Source organism: Cyprinodon tularosa, unplaced genomic scaffold (assembly GCF_016077235.1).
Source record: "Cyprinodon tularosa strain WSP-4 unplaced genomic scaffold, ASM1607723v1 ctg259, whole genome shotgun sequence".
NCBI classification, from domain to species: Eukaryota; Metazoa; Chordata; class Actinopteri; order Cyprinodontiformes; family Cyprinodontidae; genus Cyprinodon; species Cyprinodon tularosa.
Genome location: NW_024038958.1, coordinates 892,051 through 919,903, shown reverse-complemented (window position 1 = coordinate 919,903; position 27,853 = coordinate 892,051). Strand labels below are relative to the sequence as shown.

The 27,853-nt window shown below is 41.3% G+C and overlaps 1 protein-coding gene across 1 annotated transcript in view; it reads right to left on the bottom strand.

The window, feature by feature from the left end:
* LOC119785787 (probable voltage-dependent R-type calcium channel subunit alpha-1E) overlaps positions 1-27,853 on the bottom strand; it is a 163,782-nt gene that overhangs the window by 61,993 nt on the left and 73,936 nt on the right. The window contains exons 4-5 of the mRNA XM_038288579.1: positions 23,900-24,005; positions 23,649-23,788 (exon numbers count right to left, since the gene is read on the bottom strand). Coding sequence (XP_038144507.1) covers positions 23,649-23,788; positions 23,900-24,005 — 246 coding nt within the window. The remainder of the gene's footprint in view (positions 1-23,648; positions 23,789-23,899; positions 24,006-27,853) is intronic.

The following is a 27,853-nucleotide window of genomic DNA, read 5'->3' as shown; positions in this document are numbered from 1 at the left end:
AACACTGAAAAGGAACGTAGTCCCGTTCAAGACACCACCGCTCAAACAGTCCCCACTTGGAGCCATATAGGTTCCTAGTGGAGGGAGCCCTGGCGTTTTGGATAGTATTAATTACACTCTGAGGGAGCCCGGCAGTGGTTAAATTAAGCCACTCACGGGCCAGGCCCACAGCTGCAGTCGCTCCGGGTGTGGGTGGAACACTGTCCCCGCACCCTGCGAGAGCAGGTCCCTGCGCAGCGGCAGCTCCCAAGGCTGGGCGCACAGCAACTGGAATATCTCCGCCAGCCAGTGTTGCGCTGGCCAGTGTGGAGCTATTAGGATCAGTCTGTGATTGAATGTCCTCACTCTGGCGAGAGTGGGGGGTGTCAGGGCCAGCGGTGGAAACGCGTATAGCAGCTCGTGCGGCCAGGCGTGCGCTAGTGCGTCTACGCCCAGAGGGGCATTCAGAGTGCTCAGAGAGAAGAACAGCTCGCATCGAGCGTTTTCCCTGGACGTGAACAGATCTATCTGAGCGCGCCCGTAGCGTGCCCATATCTGCTCCATGACCTGTGGGTGCAGCGTCCATTCCCCGTACACTGGCGCGCCTCTGGACAGCAGGTCCGCACCCGTGTTCAAGTCTCCCGGAATGTGCGTCGCTCTCAGGGAGAGAAAGTGGGCACTGCTCCAGAGAATCAGGTCGCGCGCCAGATTGTGCAACATGCGGGAGCGCAGGCCCCCTTGGCGGTTGATATACGCCACTGTTGTCGTGTTGTCCGTCCTCACCAGGACATGGTGACCCGAGAGGAATGGGAGGAAGTGTCTCAGAGAAAGAAACACAGCCGAAAGTTCGAGAAAGTTTATGTGAAGGCGCTGGAGGGCCTGGCTCCAGCGACCCCTCACAGACCTGCCCTCGTGAATGCCGCCCCAGCCTGATAGGCTGGCATCCGTGGAAGGACGGGGCTTGCCAACAGCGCAGAGCTGTTATACAGTCCGTTGTGACCGTTATCCGCCGTGCGCCATGACGCACGGGGTCCATTTGGAGCGAAGCGACCCAGCGCTGAAAGTTCCGCATGTGAAGGCGGCCTAGGCGAATCACGAGGATGGCTGAGGCCATCAGACCCAGCAACCGAAGGCACAGTCTGAACTGGACAGACCTGTGCAGACGGAATTGTGCAAGGCACGCTCTGAAAGCCGTCACTCTTTCCTCTGACAGGCGGGCTGTGAACGGAACAGAGCGCAGGGATAATCCCAGAAAGCATATCTCCTGCGTTGGAGATAGGTGGCTTTTTTCCATATTTATCACAAAACCCAAATCCATCAGGGGTTTTGTGACAATGTGTGTGTGAACCCTGGCTTCCTGTTCTGACTGCGCTAACAGGAGCCAGTCGTCTAAATACGTGGCCAGACGTATCCCCCGGCGTCTGAGCGGGGCTACCGCGGCCTCTGTGCACCGTATGAAAACCCTCGGACTGAGAGACAGACCGAATGGTAGAACACGGTATTCGTAACACACCCCTTGAAAGGCAAATCGGAGATATTGTCTGTGAGGGGGATAAATGGGAATGTGGAAATACGCGTCTTTCAGATCCACGGACGAAAACCAGTCGTTCGGTCTTACTAGACGCAACAGTGCTGCATGTGTCAGCATCCTGAACTTGTATTTCCGCAGGAATTTGTTCAGGGCTCTTAAGTCCAGAATAGGGCGGATTCCTCTCCCCCCCCCCGTTTGGGGACGAGAAAGTATCTGGAATAAAACCCTGACAGACTCTGTTCGGGAGATACGACAGAAACTGCTCGTTTGTCTATCAGAGAGAGAATTTCCTCCCGTAAAACTCGAGCTGATTCTCCCTGTGCATGTGAGTGTATTACACCGGAGAAGCGGGGAGGGACAGTGGCGAATTGAAGCCTGTATCCCCGGGAAATTGTGCGCAACACCCACGGTGGAGCTGCTGCTGCTCTCCAGCTTTCCCATCTGAGAGAAAGCGGGGGAACATATTGCGGCTCCTGCCCCGTGCCCCCCTGTGGTGGAACCGAGAAATGATTCTCGGGCACCACCGGAGGCACGGTGGGGCGCTCTGCTCTGCTCCGCGGGGACGGCGGTGCCCGTCCCAGGAGCAGAGCTGCAGGGGGCTGAGCGGCCACCCTGCTTATGGAGAGAGCATCGTCTGTTTTGGCTTTTTTTATTATCTGCACCCTCGGCTCGTGGCCTGGCTGTGACAGATTTATTATTTTTATTTTGACACTATTTTTTCTTTGAACAAGGGTGTGTGACTGTGCTTGTGGACATTCCGCTCGGGGCGCAACCGCGCAGACCTCCGGGGCGATGTCCTTCTCCTCGCGGACCGGCTCTGGGATGGGCAACGGTGGCGTGGGGTGCGCACAAACAAGCCAAAACGGTGGGCCTGCGCAACGGGGAACAGCAGGCTGCACCAACTGAGGAACTGGCGGCTGTCAGGCCGCCCTCTTTTTCTTCCTCGCCTGTGGGATCGAGCTCGCGGCAGCTGTGGGCGGCGGCGGCGTAGCGGTCGTGGAGGCAGGTTTCCCCTGCCAGCCGGCTCCGCGCTCCTTCCTCATTGGAGGGGGCGGACCTGGCGGTGGTGGCCGTCTTGGTATCTTAAAACGCGGCGGCTGGGAGGCTGCATGCGCAAAGGTTTTGCGTTGCACCGGAGGTGAAGGCGCAGGGGCTTTCCGAGGGAGACAGAGTTTGAGGGCCTCGTTGTCCTTTTTCTTTGCCTCACATCTTTGCTGCATTGTGGCCAATGCAGAGCCGAAGATGCCTTCAGGGACGATCGGCATATCCAGGATGTCATCCCGCTCCCTGTCGGTCAGGTTAGCGAGACTGAGCCATCGCGCTCGCTCCTGGACGACGAGGGTTGCCATCACCTTCCCTGTGGCCTGGACCGCGACACGTTGGATACGGAGAGACAGGTCTGCGATGACCGCCATCTCCTCCCACGCATCCGGGTCTTGCTCCTCAGCAGACGCGCCAAACAACTCCGCTTGGTAGGCAGTGAGGATGGAGAGGGCGCTGAGGGCTCTGGCCGAGAGGGCTGCTGCTTTGTATGCCTTTTCGGTCAGCGCAGACTGAAACCGTTCGGGCTTAGCTGGCAGCGTCGGGCGCCTGGGGGAAGCTGCAGACAGCTGGCTCACGCTGCCTGGGCAGGGGTGCGCAGCTACCGGGACCTCCACCGGAGGCATGGAGAGGAGGCCGTGGGCGTCCATCGCCTCGCAGTCGAGGGATGCTGCGCCCGAAATAGGGCTCCTGTTGCTGTATGGGCAGCTAGTCCATGTTTTGGAGAGCTCCGTCAGCAACTCGGGGAAGACAGGGAGAAGCTGCTTCACCGCATTTCGTGCCAGGGGAAGCCGTTTGCCTTCGTAGCGGGACCGGGTGGGCTCCGCTATTGCGACCGGCCAGGGAATCTCCAGCTTCTCTGCCGCGCGTTTGCACACGTCGAGCAGGTCCACATGGAGGGAGGGAGCTGGTGAGCTCGCTCCCCTGTCTTCCTTGGCGGAAGGGCACGGCGGTTTAGGCCTCTCAGGCTGTGCTGGGGCCATGAAGGTGTCATCCTCTTCCTCGTCCTCTGATATGAGGAACGAGGTGTCGTCATCCTCCTCCATGGGGCTGACTTCCAGCACGTCTTCCTCGGGAAACGGGGGGGCATGGAGCTGCTCGCACTGGGCACCCCAGTCGTAGTCAGTCTCCGGAGCTTCCCCAGCTGTGTCCACGTCCTCCTCCGCGGCTGCACCTTGTGCGGCGGTGGGGAGGAATGGGTCACAGTCCGAGACGCTAACCTGGCTGGCTAGCCTGCGTCTGAGGCTCTTAACCGTGAACACTTTGCAGTGTCCACAGGAGCCGGGAATTTCTAGGGCCAACCTGGCGTGGTCGACTCCCAGACAGGTACTGCACACCGGGTGGGTGTCCTTCCCTGAAATTTTATTCCCGCAGCCACAAAGACGGTAGTCTCCCCTGGCGTGGGGGTTTTGGACGGCCGCCATTTCCCGACGAGCTGGAGTGCTGGTAGGGAAAGGAACCGTAGCTAGCTGGCGTGCTAGCGTGGCGGGGTCGAGGAAGTAGCTGGTGTGCTAAATGCTCGTCCGACTCGAGCGTCCGTGGAGGGGAGCCGAGAGGGATTCCGCCGTGAAGAGAGACAAAAGGATACCGGTCCGGTCTGGAGTGAGCGGACAGGGCAGAAGCCAGAGCACAGTGCTAGCGTCCGGCGACGGAAACTAGAAAGGTCCGTCTGTGGGCAGTTAAGCTAGCGAAGTCTCCGACGTGAGATAAGCTCTCAGGTGAGAAGAGGTTTTGAATTGGAGTGCCGTGATCCGCACACGCTTTAGTAGTCGGAGCTACGGGGCGTGGCGTATGACGGGCACTTCCACCGGCCAATCAGGATTGGCAGATTGAGATAGATGCTTCTATCAGGGCTGCAGGAGGCTGCATCCCATAGCGAGACACCGAGTTAATATTATGAAAAAGAACGTGTTTTGTAAGTTACTTTTCAAAGGTAAAAAACCTTTTTGTGTAGTTGCTTAGGCTTTTAGCTAGCAGGTGAGTCCCCGATTGTTGGAATAGCCCCTTTTACTCGAATAGAGAGAGGAGTGTTGATACCAAGAAGAGCTAATTTTTAAACTGTTCCAGGATTGACATCAATCTAGGAGGAGGACCAAAAACACACTTTGTGTGTGTGAGCGAGCCCCTGGGGCTATTCTGGTTAAACTAAGAGCCCACATGAAAAAAACAAAAAAACAGCCACTTTCACACCCTGAATTGTCCAGCAGGTTTTTAACTAGGACTCTTCACCAAAACAAATGTTTTAAAGGTCCCACATTTTTCTACATTTGAAAATAAAAAATATTTACAATAAGGCCCCAAGATATGTTTTTGCCCTTTGTGCAGAAACTTTGCAGAAATGCTTGCAAAACAGTTGAGTGGAGTGGAGCTGACCAATGTGGAGATAATGTTAAAGGGACCCAAGTCTCTTACCAGTCTCTTGCACCATCTAATTATCTCATCACAGTGAATATTTTCCTCTGCTTATTTTTCTCTGCTGGTTCTCTCTGTTATTGGTCATCTGACGTCAATTGTTATATATTTTATTTTTTTATTTACTGCTAGATTTTTGGGAGCTGTGTTTTGTTTATATGTTCTGTTCTTCCACTTCTATTTTCATTGTGGAATTTGTTTCAATAAGCTTTTGTTTCCCATTAAATCTTTTTTTTTCTGTTTCAACCTTTGCTTTCATTGTTGCCTGACAAGGAAGGACAGTGCAGTTTAACAAACATCTCTGTATTCTTCTCTACTGTCAACAACCTATTGCTGCGTTTAGAGAGTACATTGCCCATAAAGATAATAAAAAGATTAGAAAATAACAGAATTATTAAAACCAACAATACTAGAATATACTTCAGACTATTCATTTTGATTCAAAATGAATTTATTAATCACAAAAGGAAATTAAATATGCTTTATTTAATTATTTGCTTTGTAATAATCAGTTTGACTGATTTTATCTCAGATAGAAGTTTATTATATAAATAAACCTTCACTATGCTCATCTCAAATTTCTGTATGCATTTTGGATTTACTCTCAACATACCAAACAAGACACTTTTTGACTTTTTTTAAAAACAAAAGCTTGTGCCCCGTTAATGGTAGTTTGTGCGAGTGATTGTGAGCAAGTTATTGTCTTGACAGAATAAGGAATTGTGTGTGGAGGAACTCCTACTGCACTGCGCTGGTCAGTTCTGTTAATATAAGCTTATCTGCCTCCCACAGTGTGTTCTAACCTGTTTTTACTTCCCTCTGCTCAGTAGGTCGTTTATTTTCTCCTGCTTTCTATTTATGCACACAAAACTATACAGATATTCAGGGTGTTACATAAAATCAAACCATGCTCTTAAATTAACCAACAGGCTTATTGTAAACTGTTTACCTGTTAAGAATTAGAACCCCCTGATGAGTTGTGTTATATTTATTAACACAACTGTCATTTATTGTGATAACAATAAACTAACCGATTATATTTGTAAATGCAAACAGCAGTTGATGCCACTAGGATCATTAGAATGTTGTTTGTTATAACTGTTGTTTCTAGGGGAACATTAGACAGGCCCAGGACAAGATAACTGGATTTGGCTCTGACTCGTGACATCAGAGAGCGAAAAAACTTTGATGGTAGACAATAGAGAGATCAGGCTGTCTGTAGGTAAAAGGGATTCAAAGTTAGGCTGTACAGTACCTGCAGCTTGACGCATGTTCCTAAGGTGAGAATCGTAGTTCTAAAATGATGAAGCCGGAGTCTGACCCAGAGGAGAGGAAGATTCATACTTTTTAAAATTTTATTCATATTTTACGGGACGCCTCATGTATTGAATGATCCATTGCTATAACAACTAACAATTATACTCAACAAAAACATAAACGCAACACTTTTGGTTTCCTCTAAATATTGTTCACAAACCAGTCTTAATCTGTCATAGTGAGCATGTCTCCTTTGCTGAGATAATCATAATAATTTGAGGCCTGTGGAATGTTGGTCCACTCCTCTTCAGCCTCTGAAGTAATTTTCCTCTGGGATTATTAAAGTATGTCTGATTCTGATTTTGTGCAAAATTATTGGATAATGGTAGGAACTAGGGATGCATGATATTGGGATTTTGGCCGATATCCGATATGCCGATATTTTAAAACTCATGTAACCGATAACCGATATCGACACCGATGTTAAAGCTGGACAAAAATAAGTAGTCATTGAAAATAGCCGTTTTGTTATCCATTTCTGACACTTTGAAAAATAATATACTCAAATATATTTTCATATGCTGATATCAAATTGATTTTTAAAAACAAGGTATCGATCTATTTTACTTTTAAAATCTCGTGAAATTTCATCGATCTGTTACAAACTCTCGTGATATTTTGAAAATTCTTTTGAGATTTTTTTAGTAAAATAGTTGATACTGCGTCAATATATCAACATATAAAAATATGGCAACATTTCGTGAATTTTCGGGGTATTTCGTAGCATAACGATGACATATAGCAATATTTCATTAGTAAAAGAGATTGATATGGTGTTTTTAAATGGCAATATATCACTATAGCACTATTGTCAGAAACTCATTTAACTGACAATGAGCACCTTAAATTGAGGAGGAATTGGGTGGGCCAGGTGTTTTACTCATCATATAACTCTAAGAGTAGAGGAGTTGCTATATTAATCCACCGGAGTCTTACCTTTACTTTGGAGAAAACAATAAGCGACAATGACGGTCGTTATGTTCTTATCTCAGGCTATCTTTATGGAGAACACATCTTATTAGGTTGCATATATGGCCCAAATATATACGAGGCTACTTTCTTCCCAAAACTGCTGTCGGACATTGCTTCAGTACATACGCCGTACATAGTAGTGGGGGGGGATTTTAATTGTATTCACGACCCAGACGTTGACCAGTCTCCTCCCAGGTCTACTACAACTTCAAGAAAAAGTCTGAGATTACAAGAGTTCTGCCAAGACTTAGAACTATATGACACCTGGAGAGTCACTAATCCTAGGGAGAGAGATTATACTTTTTTTTCTCAGCCCCATCAAACATTCTCTCGGATTGATTTCTTCCTATCTTCAAGAATGGTATTGGATCGAGTTAGAAACTGTTCAATCAGCACATGTACAATCTCCGATCACTCTCCTGTTATTTTATGCATTAGCCCCCCTTATGCTGATCCTGCCTCTCGCCACTGGAGGATGAATCCCTCCTTACTGAGCTACCCATCTTTTGTTGACTACATTACAGATCAGTGGAATTTCTTTATGGATACTAATAAGACCCCAGATGTCAACCCTTCGTTACTCTGGGAGACAGCTAAAGCTTTTATTAGGGGATGTGTCATTTCATATACCACAGCTCAGAAAAAAGCTGCCATCAAAGAACAATTACACTTAGAAAGAATAGTACAACAAACAGAGCTGCAATTTAAAAATTCACCCTCTAGAGTACTGTCTGAGAAATTAGAAGCAGCTCGCTCAGCTTTAAATCAATTACTCACAAAACAGGCAGAATCAACCATTTTCTTTACTAAACACAGATTATATCAGACAGGGAATAAACCGGGCCGGCTACTAGCAAGGTTAACAAGGGGCAGAATGGAAGCAAACACAATTTCATCACTACAAGACAACAACCAGGACAGATATCATAAAACGACAGACATTAACAGGGTTATGAGGGAATTCTATCAAAAACTTTATTCATCTGAATGCAGCTCATCCGATGCTAAAATAACGGAATTCTTAAGTGGCGCGACTCTACCTCGCCTGACAGATGAACAACATCTGGTGCTCCAATCTCTCAGATAGAAGTCAGAGAAGCCATCGCCTCCCTTAAGGGTGGAAAAGCCCCTGGACCCGACGGTTTCTGTCCAGAATTTTATAAGAAACTAAGCCACCTGGTGGTAGGACCACTTACTGACATGTTTATGCACTCGTTTGGGTGTGGAGGTTTGCCACCAACCCTTAACCTGGCAAACATAAACCTCATCCTCAAAAAAGATAAACCACCAGACTACTGTGGCTCATATAGACCTATTAGCCTTATCGGTGTAGATAGTAAGCTGCTTTCTAAATTACTTGCAATGAGATTGGAGAAGCTGTTGATTTTCTTAATAAACCCAGATCAGACTGGGTTCATACAAGATCGCTTCTCCCTCACAAATATGAGGAGATTACTTAATGTAATTCAGTACGCAAGCCAATCGAACTGTAGGGCTTTTGCTGTGTCTTTAGATGCTGAAAAGGCATTTGACAGGATTGAATGGAAGTACTTGTTCAATGTCTTGGATAGATTCGGGATAGGGGGTGATTTTCTGAAATGGATCAAGATACTTTACAGTTCCCCATCAGCCTGTGTCATGACTAATGGTGTTCGATCTCCATCTTTCACAATACATAGGGGAACTCGACAGGGTTGTCCTCTATCCCCGCTTCTGTTCGCTCTTGCACTGAAGCCCCTAGCAGTGGCTATTAGGTCACAACAAAATGTGCATGGTGTGATGATTGATGGTAAAATTCATAAAATAGCAGTATATGCAGACGATATTCTGTTATTTGTAACAAAACCTGACATCTCAATACCAGCTATCTTATCCACTATTCATGAGTTTGGTTCCTTTTCAGGTTATAAAATTAATTTTGATAAATCAGAGGCAATGCCATTAGGTATTGCTACTGTACAGGACCTACCCTCTAGGTGTTCCCTGAGATGCTCCCAACATGGCTTCACTTACCTGGGAATTAGGGTGTCCCCTAACCTGTCACAACTATGGAAGCTTAACTTCTCTCCAACAGTTAGTAAAATAAAAAGGGACTTAGAAAGGTGGCATGACCTTCCTTTATCATTTATGGGGCGTATAAGCTTAATTAAAATGAATATTTTTCCACGGCTATTATATCCCCTCCAAATGTTACCTCTTTGGCTATCTAAAAAAGTCATTATAGATATAGAGAGAGCATTCTCTAGATTTATTTGGCATGGCAGGAGACCTCGACAGAAAATCAAAGCTTTACAGCTTCCTGTTAACAGAGGTGGCATGGCTTTGCCAAACATTTACTATTACAACTGGGCTTGCCATGCTCGTTTTTTGTGGGAGTGGTTACAGGCTCACCTTAACTCAAACTCTTGCCTTGATTCGTGGGCCTCTAAGCCTGCTTCTTTGTGGAGCCTCACTACTGGTGATAGGAAGAAGCTATCAAGAGATATTAAACATAATCCAATTGTTTACAACACAATTAGAGTTTGGCAGAGGATTTGGAACCATGCAGGAGGTGGCCTCTGCTCCTCACTCCTGACACCTCTCACAAGAAACCAGGATTTTATCCCAGGCCTTAAGCCCAACATCTTTGACTTGTGGCATGGCAGAGGAGTGAGAGTAATCGGAGATTTGTTTACAGAGAACGTACTTATGACATTTCAACAATTGCAGTTAAAATTTGGTATTCCCAAAGAAGACTTTTTCGGTTTTCTTCAAATTCGCCATTTCATTGGCTCTTTGGGGCTTTCCCCTTCTGGCTTGGTCACACACAATGAGATTGAGAAATTCTTTGTCAACCGGAAAAAACTTAGGCACTTTATTTCTGCTTTCTACGCAGTGCTTTACTCTCTCACCCAAGGTGGTGCCGGGGACATTGCGCGGAAATGGGAGGGAGACCTTGACACAGTATACATCGAGGATGACTGGCAAGAAGCCATTAATGTAGTTAACTCAACTTTTATATGTAATACGCTCAGAGAGACACAGTATAAGATTCTACATCGCTTACATATAACACCCTTTATACTGAATAAGATGGATCGGCAGCTTTCTCCCCTATGTACCAAATGTGGAAGAGAGGTTGGAACATACTATCATTATTTCTGGCAGTGTAAACTGATTAAAAGATTCTGGGCTGCAATCTCTAAAGAGCTGAGTGACGTGTTTCATGTAAAGATCAGATGTGACCCAGGTCTGTTTCTTCTTGGCCTCCCCTCAAAATCAGTCACTCTGAAACAATCACACTTCAAGCTCTGTGACAAATTATTGCTGCTGGGCAGAAGATGCATTTTAATTAATTGGATTAAGAATACGCCACCAACTGTCACACAGTGGTACAGGGAAATATTTAGGGTCCTCCCTCATGAAAGGATCTGTGCGGTTCTTAAGGGTAATGAAAAACATTTTCTTGATATGTGGTCTCCTGTGCTTAGCTATCTACCTAAAGAGTTGACACAACTGGTGATGAGAGGTCAGAATTCTATGAAGTGGAAGGTTTCACCAGGTCTTAACTAAAGGACACCCTCCCTTTGTATCACTAGGCATTTTTCTTTTCCTTTCTCTTACCACCACCGCTAGGTATGTCTGTGTTATCAGGCCTTAAACATGTCTATTGGATACATGATATTACATAAATGTAACACTGGGCGCTGGCTTCCCCCCTTTTTTTTTTTTTTTTTTGTTTGTTTGTTTTTTCTTTGCATACCGATATAAGACTATAAGCAGTACATTGTATGATCTATTGTTTGTATTTGTGAAAACATAAAACTAATAAAAAATGTTTGAAAAAAAAAAAATGGCAATATATCAGCATATGAAGATATTGTGATATTTTAATGTATCAATATTATTCCCTCGTCTTTAGAAGTTTTTAAGTCTGTAAAAAAGAAGTTTTGAGGAAGAAGAAGTAGTATTTTTTTTTTTTTTTTTAGACTTCAGAAACTCAGAAGCTGATCAAATATCGGGTTAAATATCGGTGGGGTGGCCGATGTCCGATATTCAGTTTAAAGGCCGATACAGGCCGATACCGATAGGGGGCCGATTATATCGTGCTTACCTAGTAGGAACTGTTACAGGCTGTCTTATATGCTAATGCAGGGCATCCCAAACATGCTCAATTGGTGACATTTCCAATGAGTATGCCGGCCATGCAAGAACTGGGACGTTTTCGGCTTTTCTTGGATGTATGGCACAACAATGGACCTCAGGATCTCGTCACAGTATCTGTGTGCATTAAAAATTCCATCTATATATATATTTTTTTTTACATGACAATATTATAAAATTCTTTACATATTTTTCAGCATTTCTGCCATTTAGCTTGAGTTTAGAAAGCAATTGTCTTTGGTATTCTTTTCATAATTGACTCAACTACTTACTTATGAAACATACATTTTAAAAGACAATAGAAAATCCCATCCCTGTAATCATGCAAAAAATGAAAGAAAAAAAAAAGAGAAGATATTTAGGGTTTTAATGCACTTAACAGAAACTACAATTATGCCATTTCAGTGCATAATCTAATAAATTATAACGCTTAGCTCTCTTTTGCCACTGTTTGCTCAAACTTCCAAGAACATGATTCCATAATTACAAAAGTCATTTGTTTCACCAGTAATCAGTGGGAAAAAAAGAACATGGTACAGCCTTAACAGGTTACCAATCAATGCTGTGAGGCAACAATGTTAACTGCACCAATGAAGAACTAAACTACACAAATTTATGGTTGGAAGATATGCATATGTAAACATCTAAACATCATCCAAAGTAATTTTCTAAATCTGAAACTCAAATGCTGCAGTCGCTGCATATTTGGCACCCCAGAAATAACAATGTAGAGAATTAGTAAAGAAAAAATGTGTATGCACCCCAGCAGAGATTATTACAGCAGGGTGGCAAACAATCCTTATGCAATCTAACCCACCCTAAAAAGTAAATAAAAAAAGATTGTACGTAATTTGTTATTATTGTGGCAAGCGCCTACCTGGTTTTGTAGTATCTGGTAGAGATAAATCCAGATTATCACTTAGGAGACAAAAACAAATTTCTTATGTTTTGTGGTAATTTATAATTTCTGTACTTTACTTTTGTTATTTTTATAATTTCCATATTTTACTTTTATTCGTAGCAGATAAATAAGCTACCTATTTCAGGTTTAATACAAATATTATGTAGTATTCATATTTGTTCAAAAATATCATTATAACCTCCATTTCAATGGCTTTGAACCTCATCTTTACCTTACAGCCACTCTAAAATTGCAAGTATTACAATTAATCTGCTAATTTTAATGGGCAGAACCACATCGCTTTGCGGATCTTAACATTTGTACACCAATCTTTGGAGATCAATCAAAGCATGCCCGATAAATGGGTGTAAAAAAAGGTATCTTGCATAGTCATCTTGTTTGGAATCATTGAAGATCAGGGCCTATGTCTTAAGGCTCACAAGGTCACTATGAGTAAATTATGATGAGAAAACTCTGGATTAAACTTGGGGGCCAAGTTGTAAAGGAGCAGGTTCCTAACGACACAGAAGAAGCATTTCTTACATAAAGAAAATACTAGGAACGGCCAATGTGCGTCATTTTTAAGTTAGAAACATCAGAATACAATTTTTTTTAAAGGTATTCCGCTATTTGTTATTGCCTCTAATCAAGGGATGTCAGAAAACATTCCTCAATGAGCGGTATGCTGCACCATTTAGATGCATCTCTGTTTTAACACACCAGAGACTTACCTATATTTATTTTGTTTATCTTTATTATTTACTTTTGATCATCAATTTAATGTAAATAAAAAGCACCTGCCACATTCAGATACCTAGGTTGCATTTGAAATGACAACTACATATATGTTTGTGTCTGAGAAGATCATGTTTTCTCTGGAACAAAAAAAAAAATCTGAGATGAATACTAATAAACTTTATGCATTGATTACATTTCCACAAGGGCACTGCACACCTCCGACTTAATTTGTTGAAAGATCATAACTGAGAAATGTCAATGACCTTCCCTCTGTGCTGGTTACTTTTTGCTAGGAATTTGTTTTGACAAATCTCAGCTAGCAGTAAGGCCACTTTGATTTCCCCACATCACCTCATATTTTCTAATCAGTCTACATAAAATGGCTCTCCAAACACTCTTTGTATCACCGGATGTATTTTTACAAGAGGCAAAAGGAAGGCCAGATGGGGAGTCGGGGTGTTGGTTGGTCATTAGCGACAGCAGATGAGATGATTTTCAGCAGTATGATAATTTTATAATGACTAAATCTGAGAAATGAAATTTGAGTGTGACCAGTGGATTTTAGTTTGACTACATACATTTGAACATGCTTTTTACTTATTGGTGTTCATATGCTAGACTTAGAACCCCCAGTAGTGGCCCCCAAAAAGCAAATTAGTACAAAAATGTAAAGGGTAGAAAGTTTGATACAAGGTTTTAATATATCTATATAAAAATATAATAAATATATATTCAGTAAGCTGTTCTGGGAATATGTATTAAGCCTGCTTCTCTACCATCTGTCCATGTGTCTCCATGATTACATGCACATATGGACATTTTATGGATACACAGATTCTTTATTTTTTCACATGTACAAAGTATATGTAGTTTATAAAATTTTTCCCTTCTTATTATGCAAAATGGCTCTGTATATGAACAACCATTTTAAGTCTATCCTTAAAATTGTCTGCTTTGGTTATGGTGATGTACTGTAGGTACGTTGCAATGGTAGCATGTAAATAAATGGGTCTGATGTTCCCACTGTTTGCTGATCGGACCTGAGCCCTTTGAGGGCGATTTTAACTTGGGCCATGCATTGTGAGACTTTGGGGAACAACCTCCTTCCCTCAGTTAGAGCACTGAAGATAGGTCGAGGCTGGATCTTCCAATATGACAATGATCCGAAGCTCACAGCCAGGATAACCAAGGAGTGGGTCTGGAAGAAGCATATCAAAGTTCTGGCATTGCCTAGCCAGTCTGCAGACCTAAGCACAATAAAGAATCTTTGGAGGGAGCTCAAACTCGGAGCAGTGGGCCAAAATCCCTCCTGCAGTGTGTGCAAACCTGGTGAAAAACTACAGGAAACATTTGACCTTTGTAATTGCAAATAAAGACTACTGTACCAAACATCAACATTGATTTTCCGAGCTGTATCTTACAAATAAATAGTTAAAAAACCCTACATTTTCATTTCTGGATTTTTCTTTTCTAGATTATGTCTCTCACGCCCCCTCCTGATTTCTAAGTGGGAGAACTTGCAAAATAGCAGGGGGTTCACTGTATATGACAGAAATTAACAGCTCTCGAACTATTCCTTACATTAGCTTTATAACACTACACAAGGCGAATCTCTCCTGATTCAATCTAACTGTATAGATGTTACCCAGAGAAGCAGTAGAACTGCAGCCTGTGACAGCCTGACTTGGGGCTAGGTCCTCATTCAATATGGTAACAGCTCAGAGGGATACTTCTACCCCTGCTGAGTCTGATCTCATCAATCCATCAGACAGCAGATGGGAAAGAATATCCTTGAATATCCTTGTGTGTGTGTGCTCCCATACATACATCAGAGTGAGGACTATCTTTCAAATTTTACCATCAAAGTGAGGACATCGTGCAGGTCCTCATTTTGTTTTTTGCTGACTGTTAGGTTTAGGACTAAGGTACAAATTAAGTTTAGTTAAAGGGGAACGCCGTTTTTTTACATTGGGCCCTTGATTTTACGTTATTACATCATATTCTACTCACAGTGGACAGTGATTCCCCTACATGTTATGAATGCTGGCATACCATAAATGATAAATTATGAACAGTTTAGTTTGTGCCTTCAGGTTGTTTGCCCATAGGAAGACGTTACTTGGATATAACCAAACGGAATATCTTCAGAACAGCTCCAAATGACACAAAAATCATATGGGTGAGTAGAACATGATGTAATAGCGTAAAATCAAGGGCTCAATGTAAAAAAAAAACGGCGTTCCCCTTTAAGGTTAGGCATGCACTGGCAATGGCTTATTTAGGGTTATTATCAGGGTTAGGGCATAAAAAGGGTTAAAAATAACTGAAAATCATTGGAAGGCAATGGGAGTCAACCAAGGTCCTCACTACACATAGCAAGACAAGCATGGGTGTGTGTGTGTGTAGTCACTACTAACAGGTGTATGGACGCCAAACAGACATAAGGTGTAGCTGGCTTCAAGACAGCAACACTGTCTTTTAGACATACAAATGACAAATGTAGCATTCAGTTCATACAAATAACTGAGAGGAATATATAAAATACCCTTAACATATAATTTCTGATTTCATTTTTTGGAAACAGATCTGACAGCTTATTCAAATGACAGTTTTATAAAAAGTAGGAACATAGTGTAAATAGTTTGTCCAAATACACAATTTTGGTTAAATGAAAGACAGAGAACCTTAAAAAGCAAGGGGGGTAAAAACAAAAACAAAAACAACAAAAAACAAACAAACAATGCAATTAATGCAAGAATCTCTGAAAGAAAACTACATTACGTCTCTGATATAATGTCATTACGTCCATCCAACTAGTGCTGCAGATGCTGTGATTGATATAAGGCTGTGTTGGTCTTGGCTTCCGGTCTACAATGTCAAAGTGGAAGCAAATAACATAGATTGATGACAGCAGCATACAACTAATCACAAAGCTGAAAGATACGTGATTTTGATTACTGGTTCAGGTCCAAATGTCTTAAACAAGTAAGGATTCTTGTTTCAGCTCCTCAGCAGGATATGATTCTAAATTAAAATTATCAACTTATATCAAAACGAATAGGTGATCTAACTTATACTGAATGATTAAAAGTGGAACTCATATTATCAGACAAATAATATGGATGCTTTAAAGTATTTGTTGTCTAATTAAATGGAGTTTAGCTATGATTCATTTCATGTTATCGTAAATACATCTGTTGATATAACACATTTAGACAAAACAACACAATAAAGACCAATGAGCTCCACATATAGGTTAAGGATAAGCTAGTGGAGAAACATGACCAGGCACTGCACACATTACCCAGTATAAAGTATAAATCAAATAGACAAATAGCATTGAAATGTACAAAGTCACAATGAAAGATAAAGAATATTAGTTTTGTCATTATCATTATACTATGAAATGGTATTCCAAGATATGGACAACCGCAACTCAACTGTAAACAATGTTCATTGAATACATTGGAAATCCAATATCAGTGTGCGCAATAGTGATATCACAAAGGACTGTTTACATTCAACACAGGAATCAGGGACTCTCCTGAAATGAAGCCACAAAACCTTTGATAGATCATTCACTCAATCCATAAAATGAAACATGGTAGTGGCAGCATCATGCTGTGGTAAGAGACAGAAACAGCCTACAAAATAGCTCTGATTTAAGCCTTTTAAGCAGGACAAACTCCTCCAGTTACAAGAGTTGCAACCAGAGGGTCACTGGTTTAAAACCTATCGTCTCAGTCATCGTGTCTTTGGGCAAAAAACTTCCCCTGCATTGCCTTTTAATGGTGGTCAGATGGCCCGGAGGCATCTGTGTATTGTACAGTAGCTTCACAGACTATACTGAAGTACTACACTGGATGCTTTCTTGTTTACCAACATTAAAATGTTCACAACCACAGGAAAATAGCAGAAATCTTTAACTCCCTTTGAACCAACCCTTCCCCTTAGTGTCTAGCACTTTATGGTGACACAAGCCTCTGTGGGTGTCACCCTGTGTCTACTACTGCCAGTCTAATGGAGGGCTTGCCAGCTAGTGAAATTGCCGGGGTGCTAATTAGAACATACGATTATGCGCTGAGGCATCCTTCTCATTTCCTCCTACTACATCCTTTCCTTATGCTTCTTTTTTACACTGATTGTTATCATTCCTCTTTGATCGTTAGCCATTTTCTCCCCTGTTCGGTTTTTATCACCTGGTCTTTTCTCCTTTCTGACTTAGCCTCACTGCTTGAGTCTTAAGCAGGGGTAACAGGCTGGTGACCTGAGAAAACCCCTTATCCCTATACAATCGCCAGCTACACAAAACAGTCTTTGAGGAAGTGCCATCTGGTTTTTCACATCTCCCTCCCACTCACTCTCTCAGGCCATCTTGAAACACTAAGGAAGCAGGCTGAGGTAATCATGGCCTCCAGCATTGACACAGTAAGCAAACGCTTCCCATAATTACACACGTTCACTCATGATACAAGTGTATCAGGGGTATTCACTGAGTTTACAGACTTAGTAATCTGAGCTAAGAATTGCAAAAAGCGTGCCACGTCAAAGATTTGAACACAACTGTTAGTTTAAGATCCCCACTTGTGTGCATAAAAAACTTTATGGGATTTAGAGATATGAATAAACATGAGCTTACAGAAACAGAGAAAACAAACTGGTTTAAAAATTACAGTATAATTAAAAATCTAAAGAATGGGTCTTTTTTTTTTAGCTCATCTATCATGTTATGCATAAAATTCTGGTTTATAGGTCACCTTTTTCACACACACCATCTGCTCTGCCTACAAATTTCTATGGGACTGGCATCTTTGTAATTGCCCTTGTTATTCTTAAGCTACTTTTTGACTAATTTGCATCCACTGGATCATTGACCATTTGGAAAGCCTGTGTCTGTCGTCAGATTCCAAACTTCTCCCTTATTACTCTACATATTCATTATGGTTAAACAGATACATTTTGATTTCATTAAATCACAGTCGACAAACTAAGGTCTCTGTGGTCTATGTGATTTTGGGAGATTGTTTTTGTCTAAGTATTATTGTGGAAAATTACATATTCAAACCTTCTTCATCTGCCATTTTTGCAGGCTTTTCTGGTTTCCTTCTTTGGTTGCTTTTTATAATTTGCAATAGAATCACAATATAGTCATACTTGATGTCAGACAATAAGGTCTTTTGGGCAGTATAACAAAACAACTGGTGTTAACTGTAAATGAAATATTTAATACTTTAATTAAACACCCCTACTGCATCCAATGCCTGTACATTGGGGTACGTGAAAAGTCAAAAGAATTACTATAGAAATACGTCTCTCTGTCAGGACTAAGTCGATTACTTATATCTTCAACTCTGTCTTTTTTCATTACTGTTACATTTTAACTAAAAGCAGTACTAAATAACATTTTAACTCAATAAATTCTGGAATCTAAAATGTACATGAGATGATTAAGGTGTATCTCCCGTCTCCCCCTACAGGCTCTGGATGAAAAATCACACATGCAACTTTCTGTGCTACCAATCCAGGTAGCAGTCTGACAGCTTTGATAAATATTTTGCAGTATGGCAGACAGCTCTACAGTAGCTTAATCTAAAGCGTTGGCCTCAGTAACCACACGCATTACTGGCGTATCCCCTGATGATTGTAGAACAGTTTATTTATCTTGTATGTTAATTACTTGTTGGAAGCAGCAAACAGGACAAGGAAAATCTGTCAGAGGAGAAAACAAGAAAAAAAAATCTGATGGGAAGAGCACTCTAATTGAAGTTAAAGAATTCTAATAAGGTAAACAGGTCACTGCTTGGGAAAAAATTAATATTCAATGCAAGACTCAGTGTCGGAAATTCCACCAGTATAAATAAATGCTGTGTTCTACGTTGTCAATGCATCTGTTTCCTCAAAAATAAAGGCCACTAGAGGCTAAAAAAAATAATCTTTAACATTTTTTTATTTAAAAAATGATTGTGTATGTCCTACACTGCCCTGCTTGCTAGTTATACACTTTAAAAAAAGGCTATGTTGTTGGAACCTAGGTGGAAATTACACTGACTTTCCCATAAAGTATTTTTCTCCAGCAAAAAAGCTTCTGTACACTAGTTTGTATGAATGCAGCGAAAATTCAGCCACCAAAATTTTGGGGCCGAAAATGACCGAAAAGTGCATTTTTGGTTTTCGGCCAATAAACATTTAACACCAAAACAACATGTTCGAAACGTGCAATTACACAACAAACAGAACATAAAAAACAAACAAACAAACAAACAAAAAAAAACAGCACATCCAGCATTTATGGAAAAAAAAGGACCTCAAGCAAACAGCACAGCCCGCACTAAGAAATGCTGCTGAGAGCGTAAAGAAGAGGACCGAAGCAAGAGAGCACAGATAGCAGAGCAGAGTTTGTTAGAGTTGAGCAAGCAGCAATTAGGTTTTGAGTCAGGGGTGCGAGTTTAAATGCTACACATTGGTCTCACTGCCGGCTCAGGTCATTGGTATAAAATGCAACAGACATCCCAAGGTCCCTATTAGCATTCTGAGTATGAGAAGAATGTGACATGTCAAAAGGAAAAACCAAACTTGCCCTCTCTGATGCAGAAGTGTTTGACAACACAAGAAAGTTTCCCAGTGATTCTGCCAAGGTAAAGGGTATTACAAAAAAGTAGGTTGTGAATTAAGATTTTGATTTATTGAAATGCCTTGGGCTTTATGGCTTAGTAAACATCGTAGCCCAAACTGCTATGGTTCTAAAATTTGACACAGTAGTTTTTTTTTGGTGTTTCGGTTTTTTACCTTGATTTCCTAACTTTTTGTCTTTGGTTTCGGCCAAGAATTTTTAAATTGGTGCATCCCTACTAGTTTCCATTAGGTTATGTAAATACCAACATAGATCACAACCAAAGACATTTGGTTGCTCCTTAGGAGTGACAGGGCTCCTCAACTCACAGACAGCTTGCAGTGTTTACAAGAGTACAATTTAGTTTTTATTTTTCAACACAAACCTGAATAATAAAACAATCTTTTTACTGAGCAAAATTTACAATTCACAAAGTGTAAGAAACTGATTTTGGGGAACATTTGTGTGAAGTTTGAAAAAAAAAATCAAACCTTTGGCATAGGGCCCATGTGGTGTGTTTGGGTACTGAGGCTGGTCAAGGTTTTTCCATTGACTAAGAGATCCACAGCCTTAATTATTAATCTGATAATATATACAAGTCTCATTTAATTTAGCATGTCGCTCTCTAATAAAGTTGCAAACCTTGAATAGTGGTCAATAGGTGAAGTAATGTTCCCCTGTGAATCAGTGTTGAATGAACTTTGTGTGGGAGTAGAGAAAGATAGGCCATTTGCATTCATCGACACTTACTGAGGCCAAAATGGTAATTTGGAGAGCAATCTATCAGGAGCTCACTTCATCATGCAGAATTTTATTAAAAAGAAACCTGGAAGGCTACTTTATTCAGATCATCCACGTCTCCTGACCAATTCAAAACCTCTGGTTAAAATTCAGTGCATGAAGGAAGAGAGTGGAATAGGTCCCTTTGTAAATTCATTGCTTGTGAGATAATTTAATTCATTGCTACTTCAATAACTAAATATAAGGAATTTTGAGAAACGGAAAGGTTTTCATTGAATGTTAGTTAAAGAAATCTCAGAATGTAAAACTAACAGAAAAGCAGTTTCCCCAGGCCTTTGTTCCATGTTTCCATTCAAGCAGGTGAGATTACAAATGCATCAGCATGCTTTTACATTTTCACTAGGCTCCTAATTTTTCATAATGTGGTCTGGGGTTGACTGTCCTCATCTTCATGTGTGACATCAGCATCAGCTGATCTGTTCTATGTCACCATTCTCTCACACCCTTCTTCTCTCCTAAAACACCTTAATATCCTTTCTCTATCAAGCAGTGAAGAGAGTGTCATTAAGAAGGCTCAGCACACCTCATCAATGATTAAAAGGCCAGAATCATGTAGAATTATCTAAGAACCCATTCTGCTTCCTTTGTACTTATGAGCTGTGAACTGATTAATATTTCATATGTGCATGTGTACCGAGGTGTGTCTGTGAGAAACACAGAGAGTGAGACTTGTGTCAAGGTTAATTTCTCTCTCGTCAAGCTCCACCTTTGCAGTCAAAAATATTTCCACTTTCTGCTTCGCTGGTGACGCACATGCCTCTCTGAACAAAGTAATGTATATAACTGTCTTTTAAAGATTGTCTGTGTGCAGAACAACCTGAACACTTATAGCTGATGGGCTACATGATGTAAAAATTGTGAAAATTGAAAAAGAAGTGAAGAAGATATTTGATTGTTGTTACTCTTTGTGCTATTTAAGGAGAAAACAGCTTTCAAACGTTTGTTAGATTCAATCTAGAAGCCAGATGGGTCAGCTGTTGATCTAAATAAATGCAACAGCTCCCACAACAATGTTAGTCAACAGAGAATGTGGCCCACATTATTCATCCGCCTTGACCTGCAAAGTAAAAACATAGAATTTAGAGAATAGAGTTTTTATTGATTTATTAGATGAGGTGGCTTGGACATCTTTTCGGACACCTCCTGGACGCTGCCTAAGGGAGTTCCGGGAACGTCCCACCAGGAGGAGGCCCAGGGGACAACCCAGGACACGCTGGAGGGACTACGTCTATCAGCTGTCCTGGAAGTGCCCCGGGCTTCCCCCAGAGGAGCTGGAGGAAGTGTCTGCAGAGCGGGAAGTCTGGAAGTCTCTGCTGAGACTGCTGTCCCTGCGACCCAGTCCCAGATGAAGCGGAAGACGACTAAACGAGACGAATTTAGAAACATAATATATTGTCATCTTTAAATAACTTAATGTTTTTTTGTATACAATATGTGTATAATAAGTGAACATGACAACTGAAGGTAGGACAGTGGTGGAGGCTTCTCCAGCTTTTGCGGTACGTGGGGTAAAGCGCAGAGTAGACTTCTGCAACTGCATACATCAAATGTTGCTTGGGTTTGTCTGCACCATCAGTATGGAATTTCTAGGGACGCACAGCAGTTTCCCACCAAGGGGCAAGGGAGTGCCTCTTCGAGAATTCGCGAGAACTTTGGCAGATGACCACACAGACAGCCGGAAAGGCATACCAAGGACCAATCACAGCTGCTTTTTGTCTGCGCACTGCCACTAGAGGTCTGGGCGGGTTTGCAACCTTCCGACGTGTAGTCAGGATTTTTTTGAGGTGCGTGACGATGGTTGCAGAACCTCTGCGCAGGGTGCCAGGTCGCGCACAGACACAGAAGCCTAAATTGGCCTTTATTGGTGTCAGTCAAAGGCTTCCTGACACTACTTCCAGTCTGATCGTGTCCTGCAAGGCCCAATCAGGAGGAGGCTTACAGAAGAGGTTTGTCTCCGCATCACATTTTCCTTCGGGCAAGGAGAAAATCAGCCAGAAGGCAGAAACGCCTTCGAGAGTGCAGCCGTCCTCGAGTGTGGCCGCTGGATAGTCAATTGTGCACACGGTGAGATCCCGAGCACAATCCCGAGTGCGCATGGGAGGAGATGCCGTGCATGGAGAGTGATGTTGTCCTCTCAGAGCGGCAGTTTCTCTCGCATGTGTGATTTTGTTGTGGGGTAGTAGATTAACTCGCTTCTGTCAGTGAGCCCCAGGGCAGCTACAATGTAGCTTGCCACCATCAGTGTGTGAGTGTGTGTGTGAATGGGTGAATGAATGTAGTGTAAAGCGCTTTGGTCAAGTCTCCTAACTTGAATAAAGGCGCTATATAAGTACATGCCATTTACCATTTACCATTTAACCATGCGCAGAAGTAGTTTAACATACATGCGAGGATGTTTATTTTGCTCGTGGGTATTTTGTAATAAATGTGAGGACATTTTATTATTATTATAAATTTTACAATTCAATAACAATGGTTCAACTCCTAAAACCTGTTTTGAGCCAACCACAAACAGAAATCTTATTTTTTTAGATTAACCTTAGCTAGCAATGTAATCAGGTGTGTGCCTACATGAGTTGTTTTGTTCAAGCAAAAAACATGTTGTACATATGAAACACATAAAATCGATATAGAATTACTATGAAGGGTAATATTAATATTAAATCATTCATTAATTCATTCATTCATTATGGTTAATTCATATCAATATTATAATATTATATGATATTAATATTAACAAATGCTGTGTCCTTTGTTTTATTTGGGTCTCTTTACCTTTCTTTTATTTTCCTTTTTTCCTTAGCATAAAATATACTGAAAGTTAGAGAAATGTTTAAATATATTTTTGCATATATTTTAGACAAGACAAGATTTTAGAAGTAATTTTTTTGCATATGTATATACAAAAGCACACATGGAAAGTTACGATTCTAATCCTAAACTGAAAAATCCTACGGTAGATTTAATTTACAGAGTTCCAAGTTAGCTTCCATCAAAATGGATTTAAATGTAGTCAATTCACAAATATGAGTGGAAAACCAAATAATAACTGGATGCTTAACACAATAACAGTAAGATAATAAACAGAGCTAAGGAATGGGTTGTACTATTCTTTCAACTCACCTTCTGAATAAACATTCAGTCCAATCCAAAATGCACATATAATCATATTCACACACATGCATAAACCAAGATGTACTCACCCACTGAGGACGACAATAAAATCCATGACATTCCAACCATTTCTGAGGTAGGAACCTTTATGGAACACAAAACCCAGAGCGATGATCTTTATCCCGGCCTCAAAACAGAACATTCCTATAAAGTAAGGCTCTGTCTTCTCCTGTTGGTGTAAACAGCATCAGGAAATTCAGATTAATTGTTAGCATTAGCAGATGTTACAGCAGCACACCTAAAACTTCTATGTTTTAGTTAGATAGTCAGATTTTCTTACCAGTCTCTTGGACATGGGGGTTTTATCCTCGCCAGGAAGATGCTGCTCCAGAGCCAAAACTATACAGTTGGCAATGATGGTGGCAAGGATCATGTACTCAAATGGAGTGAAAGATCGAAGTTAAAGAGTTCAACATTATGGATGAGGACAAAATTAAACTAAAGCAAGACAAAATATAGATTAACAAAAAAAAAAAAAAAATCTGTACAATTAAGAGGGGATTTTTTTAACTAAAAAACCATTTACCTAACACACCTGAATTAAATGGCAGAATCTCTGCATATTCATGAAAATGCCCTAATTATTTTAGTCAGATGAGTTAAAGCAGACACATCTAAAAGTTTCAGGGCACTGGCCTTTAAGGACTGACCTTTGACACCCATGATAATAGTGTCTCTCAACACATTCTCTGCTCACTTCCTCAATAATAATTCAACCCTGACTAGCTAAGAGATACTTTAGCAGTATAAAAATTGGGATAAAATGCTTTATTCACCAAACTGATAGAGTCTACTATGACCAGATATACTATATATATCCTGATGTTTTGTGCTTTGTGTATGTGGCGTAATATCTCAACTAGATTTAAATATTAAGTTAAAACTCTGAAGCTCTAAATTTAGCAAGAAATGAACTACCTGAGGTGCTTTGGATCATTTTCCTGATGCATTACCCAAGTGCTGTTGAGCTAATATTATAAACAGGTATTTTCCTCTACGACTTCAAGGTGAGGCGTCCTTTGGCTGCTCCCTTATTCTGCAAGTCATTGCAACTTGCTCACAGACTTGGCAGATTATTTTATGGCAGAAGCCATTTCTGAGACAACCAGGATTTGAATCTAGATCTTCTGCATTGAAGTCACAAAGTTATCAAGATTCTGGCAGCTATGGGAAGTACCATTGTACTACCTTTTGTCACGATTTGGTGTTGGATTGAGGACCCAAAAGCAGAGGCAAGTAGGCAGAGGTGAATTTAGGTGGGTTTAATGAGGTTCTCAGGTACGGAGGCAGGAATAAAAAATCCAACAAAATAACAAACTAACCAGAACCAAGGAGACATCAGGTGAAGCCAAACTCTAGGAGCCAGGGAGAGACAAGGAAAGCAGACAGACGTTAGACGAGGATCCAGCAAACAGGAACTGAAGAGGGATGTTTTTAAAGGGGACAGAGACAAAGAGAGGGCTAACGTGAGGATTGAAAACAGGTGAGGACAGAGCAGAAAACAGAGCTAGGGAAAGAGGACACAAGAGGGCAGCAGAGGACAACAAATGGAAAACTAAGACTGCGACACCTTTATTGTTTTATAAAATGCATCACCATTTTTCATGCCAGATCCAACATGAAAAAGACTTTATAAATAATTAAATAGACCTTTTTATTCCTTTTTGTTCCAGAACTCTTGAAACACTTTTTGGATGCCAGCTGTGAGCAGTCTCTATTGTAGCTGGATCAAGATGACTTTCCACAATTGCTTTAAAATTACTTTTATTTTTTTCTCCTATGTGAGGTTTGGAGGGACTCTTGAATTGGGCTTGGTAGTATGGTAACAACTGAAAATGAAATTAAATGCTTACTCAATTTGTAAATAATAGCTCTGGTGATTTTCAGCTGTCAAAATCTTCAGTAGTGGCTGTGCTAATCTTTTTACAATGGTTGATATGAGTGACTGTTTCCCATGGCCTAAATCTTATTTAGACTGTGGTGTTACATGAGGTTGTTTGAGGTATTTAAACCCACACCATGTTGGTATGCAGATAGTAGAATACAGCTGACACCTGCAGAGAGGAGATGTGGAGCCAAAGAAAGGAAGGCAGAGATTAGGAGAAGTGTGCAAAAAAATTTAAGCAAAAAGCGGGGGAAGTAAGCTGATCACTGGAGGAGAAGAAGATGTGATTTAGAAAGCAAGATGCTTGTGAAACAGCTTGGTGAGGTGGAGGCGAGAGAAGCCGGACAGATCGATGCTGTGTTGGCAGTTTTATCCAGCAGGGTCAAGCAGGAACAAATGAGTGATGAGAAGTTAAAGAAACAGAGCAAACACAATACCCTTACTAGCCTGTAGGGGCTCTAAGATAAACCAGTGCTGCCCTTCAGATTGACTGCTGGAAGCAGAAAACAGCGGTAAACAACGACAAAAAATATCAAAACAGCCCTAATGACCTGCTACTGCATAAATTCTCACATGGATTGTACCTTTGACTATTCAGCTACACAGGCTTATTCTAGTAATCTACTTAAATTAGCTATTCAGTCCAACACAACAAACAAAAGGGCAATAGTAGGGGAAGGAAGAAGGAAGGGGAAAGGAAAGTGAGGAAATGAAGATGGAAAGACAGGGGAGGAAGGTATCCAAGCAACAGGATCCTCTTCCAGCCAGTGGAAGTTAGTGTTACAAAACCGTTACTGGGCAGCTGGATCTCATGTGTGGGGGTATCTCCTGTGCTGACATACAGAAGCTACACTTTGACAGCATGCATCAGGCTAAAGATCAAAGCTTAACATTGGTATTGGTGAAAAATTTATGCCAATTACCAATGAATACAATGACTTTGAGTGAGTCCATAACAACATAACTTTATTTAATTATTCACTTAAATTGTTATGTTTGACAAGCATTCTGACAGCCTGTTCAGCCAGCCATTGGCCTGATTAGCCATCATCCAGATTCTTAGGCTTACCATCAGGCTTTCACCGGCTTGTTCAGTTTTCCTCTGCCTTCTCAAGCCTGCTACAAACCTGTTCAGTCTACAATCAGCTTGTTTGCCTACATCTCCAGTACAGTCCATCATTATCACAAACTTTTAATAAACCTTTTGTTTAAAAGTGCAACCATGTCTGGCTGAGTAAGAACAAGACAAGTGGGTTGCTGGTTTAAAGCTCTGCTCCACGTATCTCTGTTGTGCCTGCTGTTGAATGTCAGAGGCCCCAGTGACACCAATAGTACTGCAGCCTTGCTTCTGTCGGTCTGTCCCAGACCAGCTGTGGCTACAACCTGGCTTACCAGTATGAATGTGTGAAGGCTTTATCAAGTCCTCAGACATGATAAGGTGTTTTACAAGTACAGGTCATTTATAAAATCATTTATAAAATGTTAAATTATTTAAAAAGCATTGAAATAATTGGTTTATTTCACTGATTTTATTATAGAAATGGCAGACACTGTATTACGGTATCACAATCATTATTGATTATGACTTAATAAATGAAATACATTTTCACAGTGAGCTTTTTAAATAAAGATGTGTTCTTATCATATCTGCAGATGTTGTCATATGTATATCACTACATAAATCCCTTTATTTATCAAGCTCAATAATGAAATTACTAATTATTTATTTAAAACTAAATTAAATTTGCATGAACAGATATCTAGTTACAAGTCACTGGGAGAAAGAGAAAACTTAATGAATAATTTGATTTCTTAAGCCTTTTTTGAAAGAAACTAGCTGTGAAGAAATTGTGTTTCTTTTTCTTAAAGGCGCACCACATACTGTGACCTAAAGAGTTGACACATATAAGTTATTTTAAAGGATTCCTCAGGCCAATATACAGCGCTTGACAATATCAATGCTACAAGCGGGCCTCCCCTCTTCAAATACAGACTATGCAAGTTGGGAGAAGACGCACCTTCGTTGGCCAAAAAAACGTAACGTTTTAAGGCCACAGACTCTTATATAGTCATTTAGGTAAGGTTTTTGCTCTATCATTTTTCCGTCTGCTCCACTACCGGTCATGGCTGAGGCAAGGAAACAGTTTAAACCTTCTGAGGAGGCTAAAAAGAGAAAACGTGAAAGTGATCATGCACAAGGACAAACAAGAGTCGATCTTGCTAAGGAGTTTGCTCATTGGCCCAGGCTGAAAGAAGAAGCCGGATGCAAAACCGATTCTCTTTTCTCAACTTTATTATCAGACTGGTGAGTTAACACTTTGCTCCTAGTACACAGTCATATATCTTTGT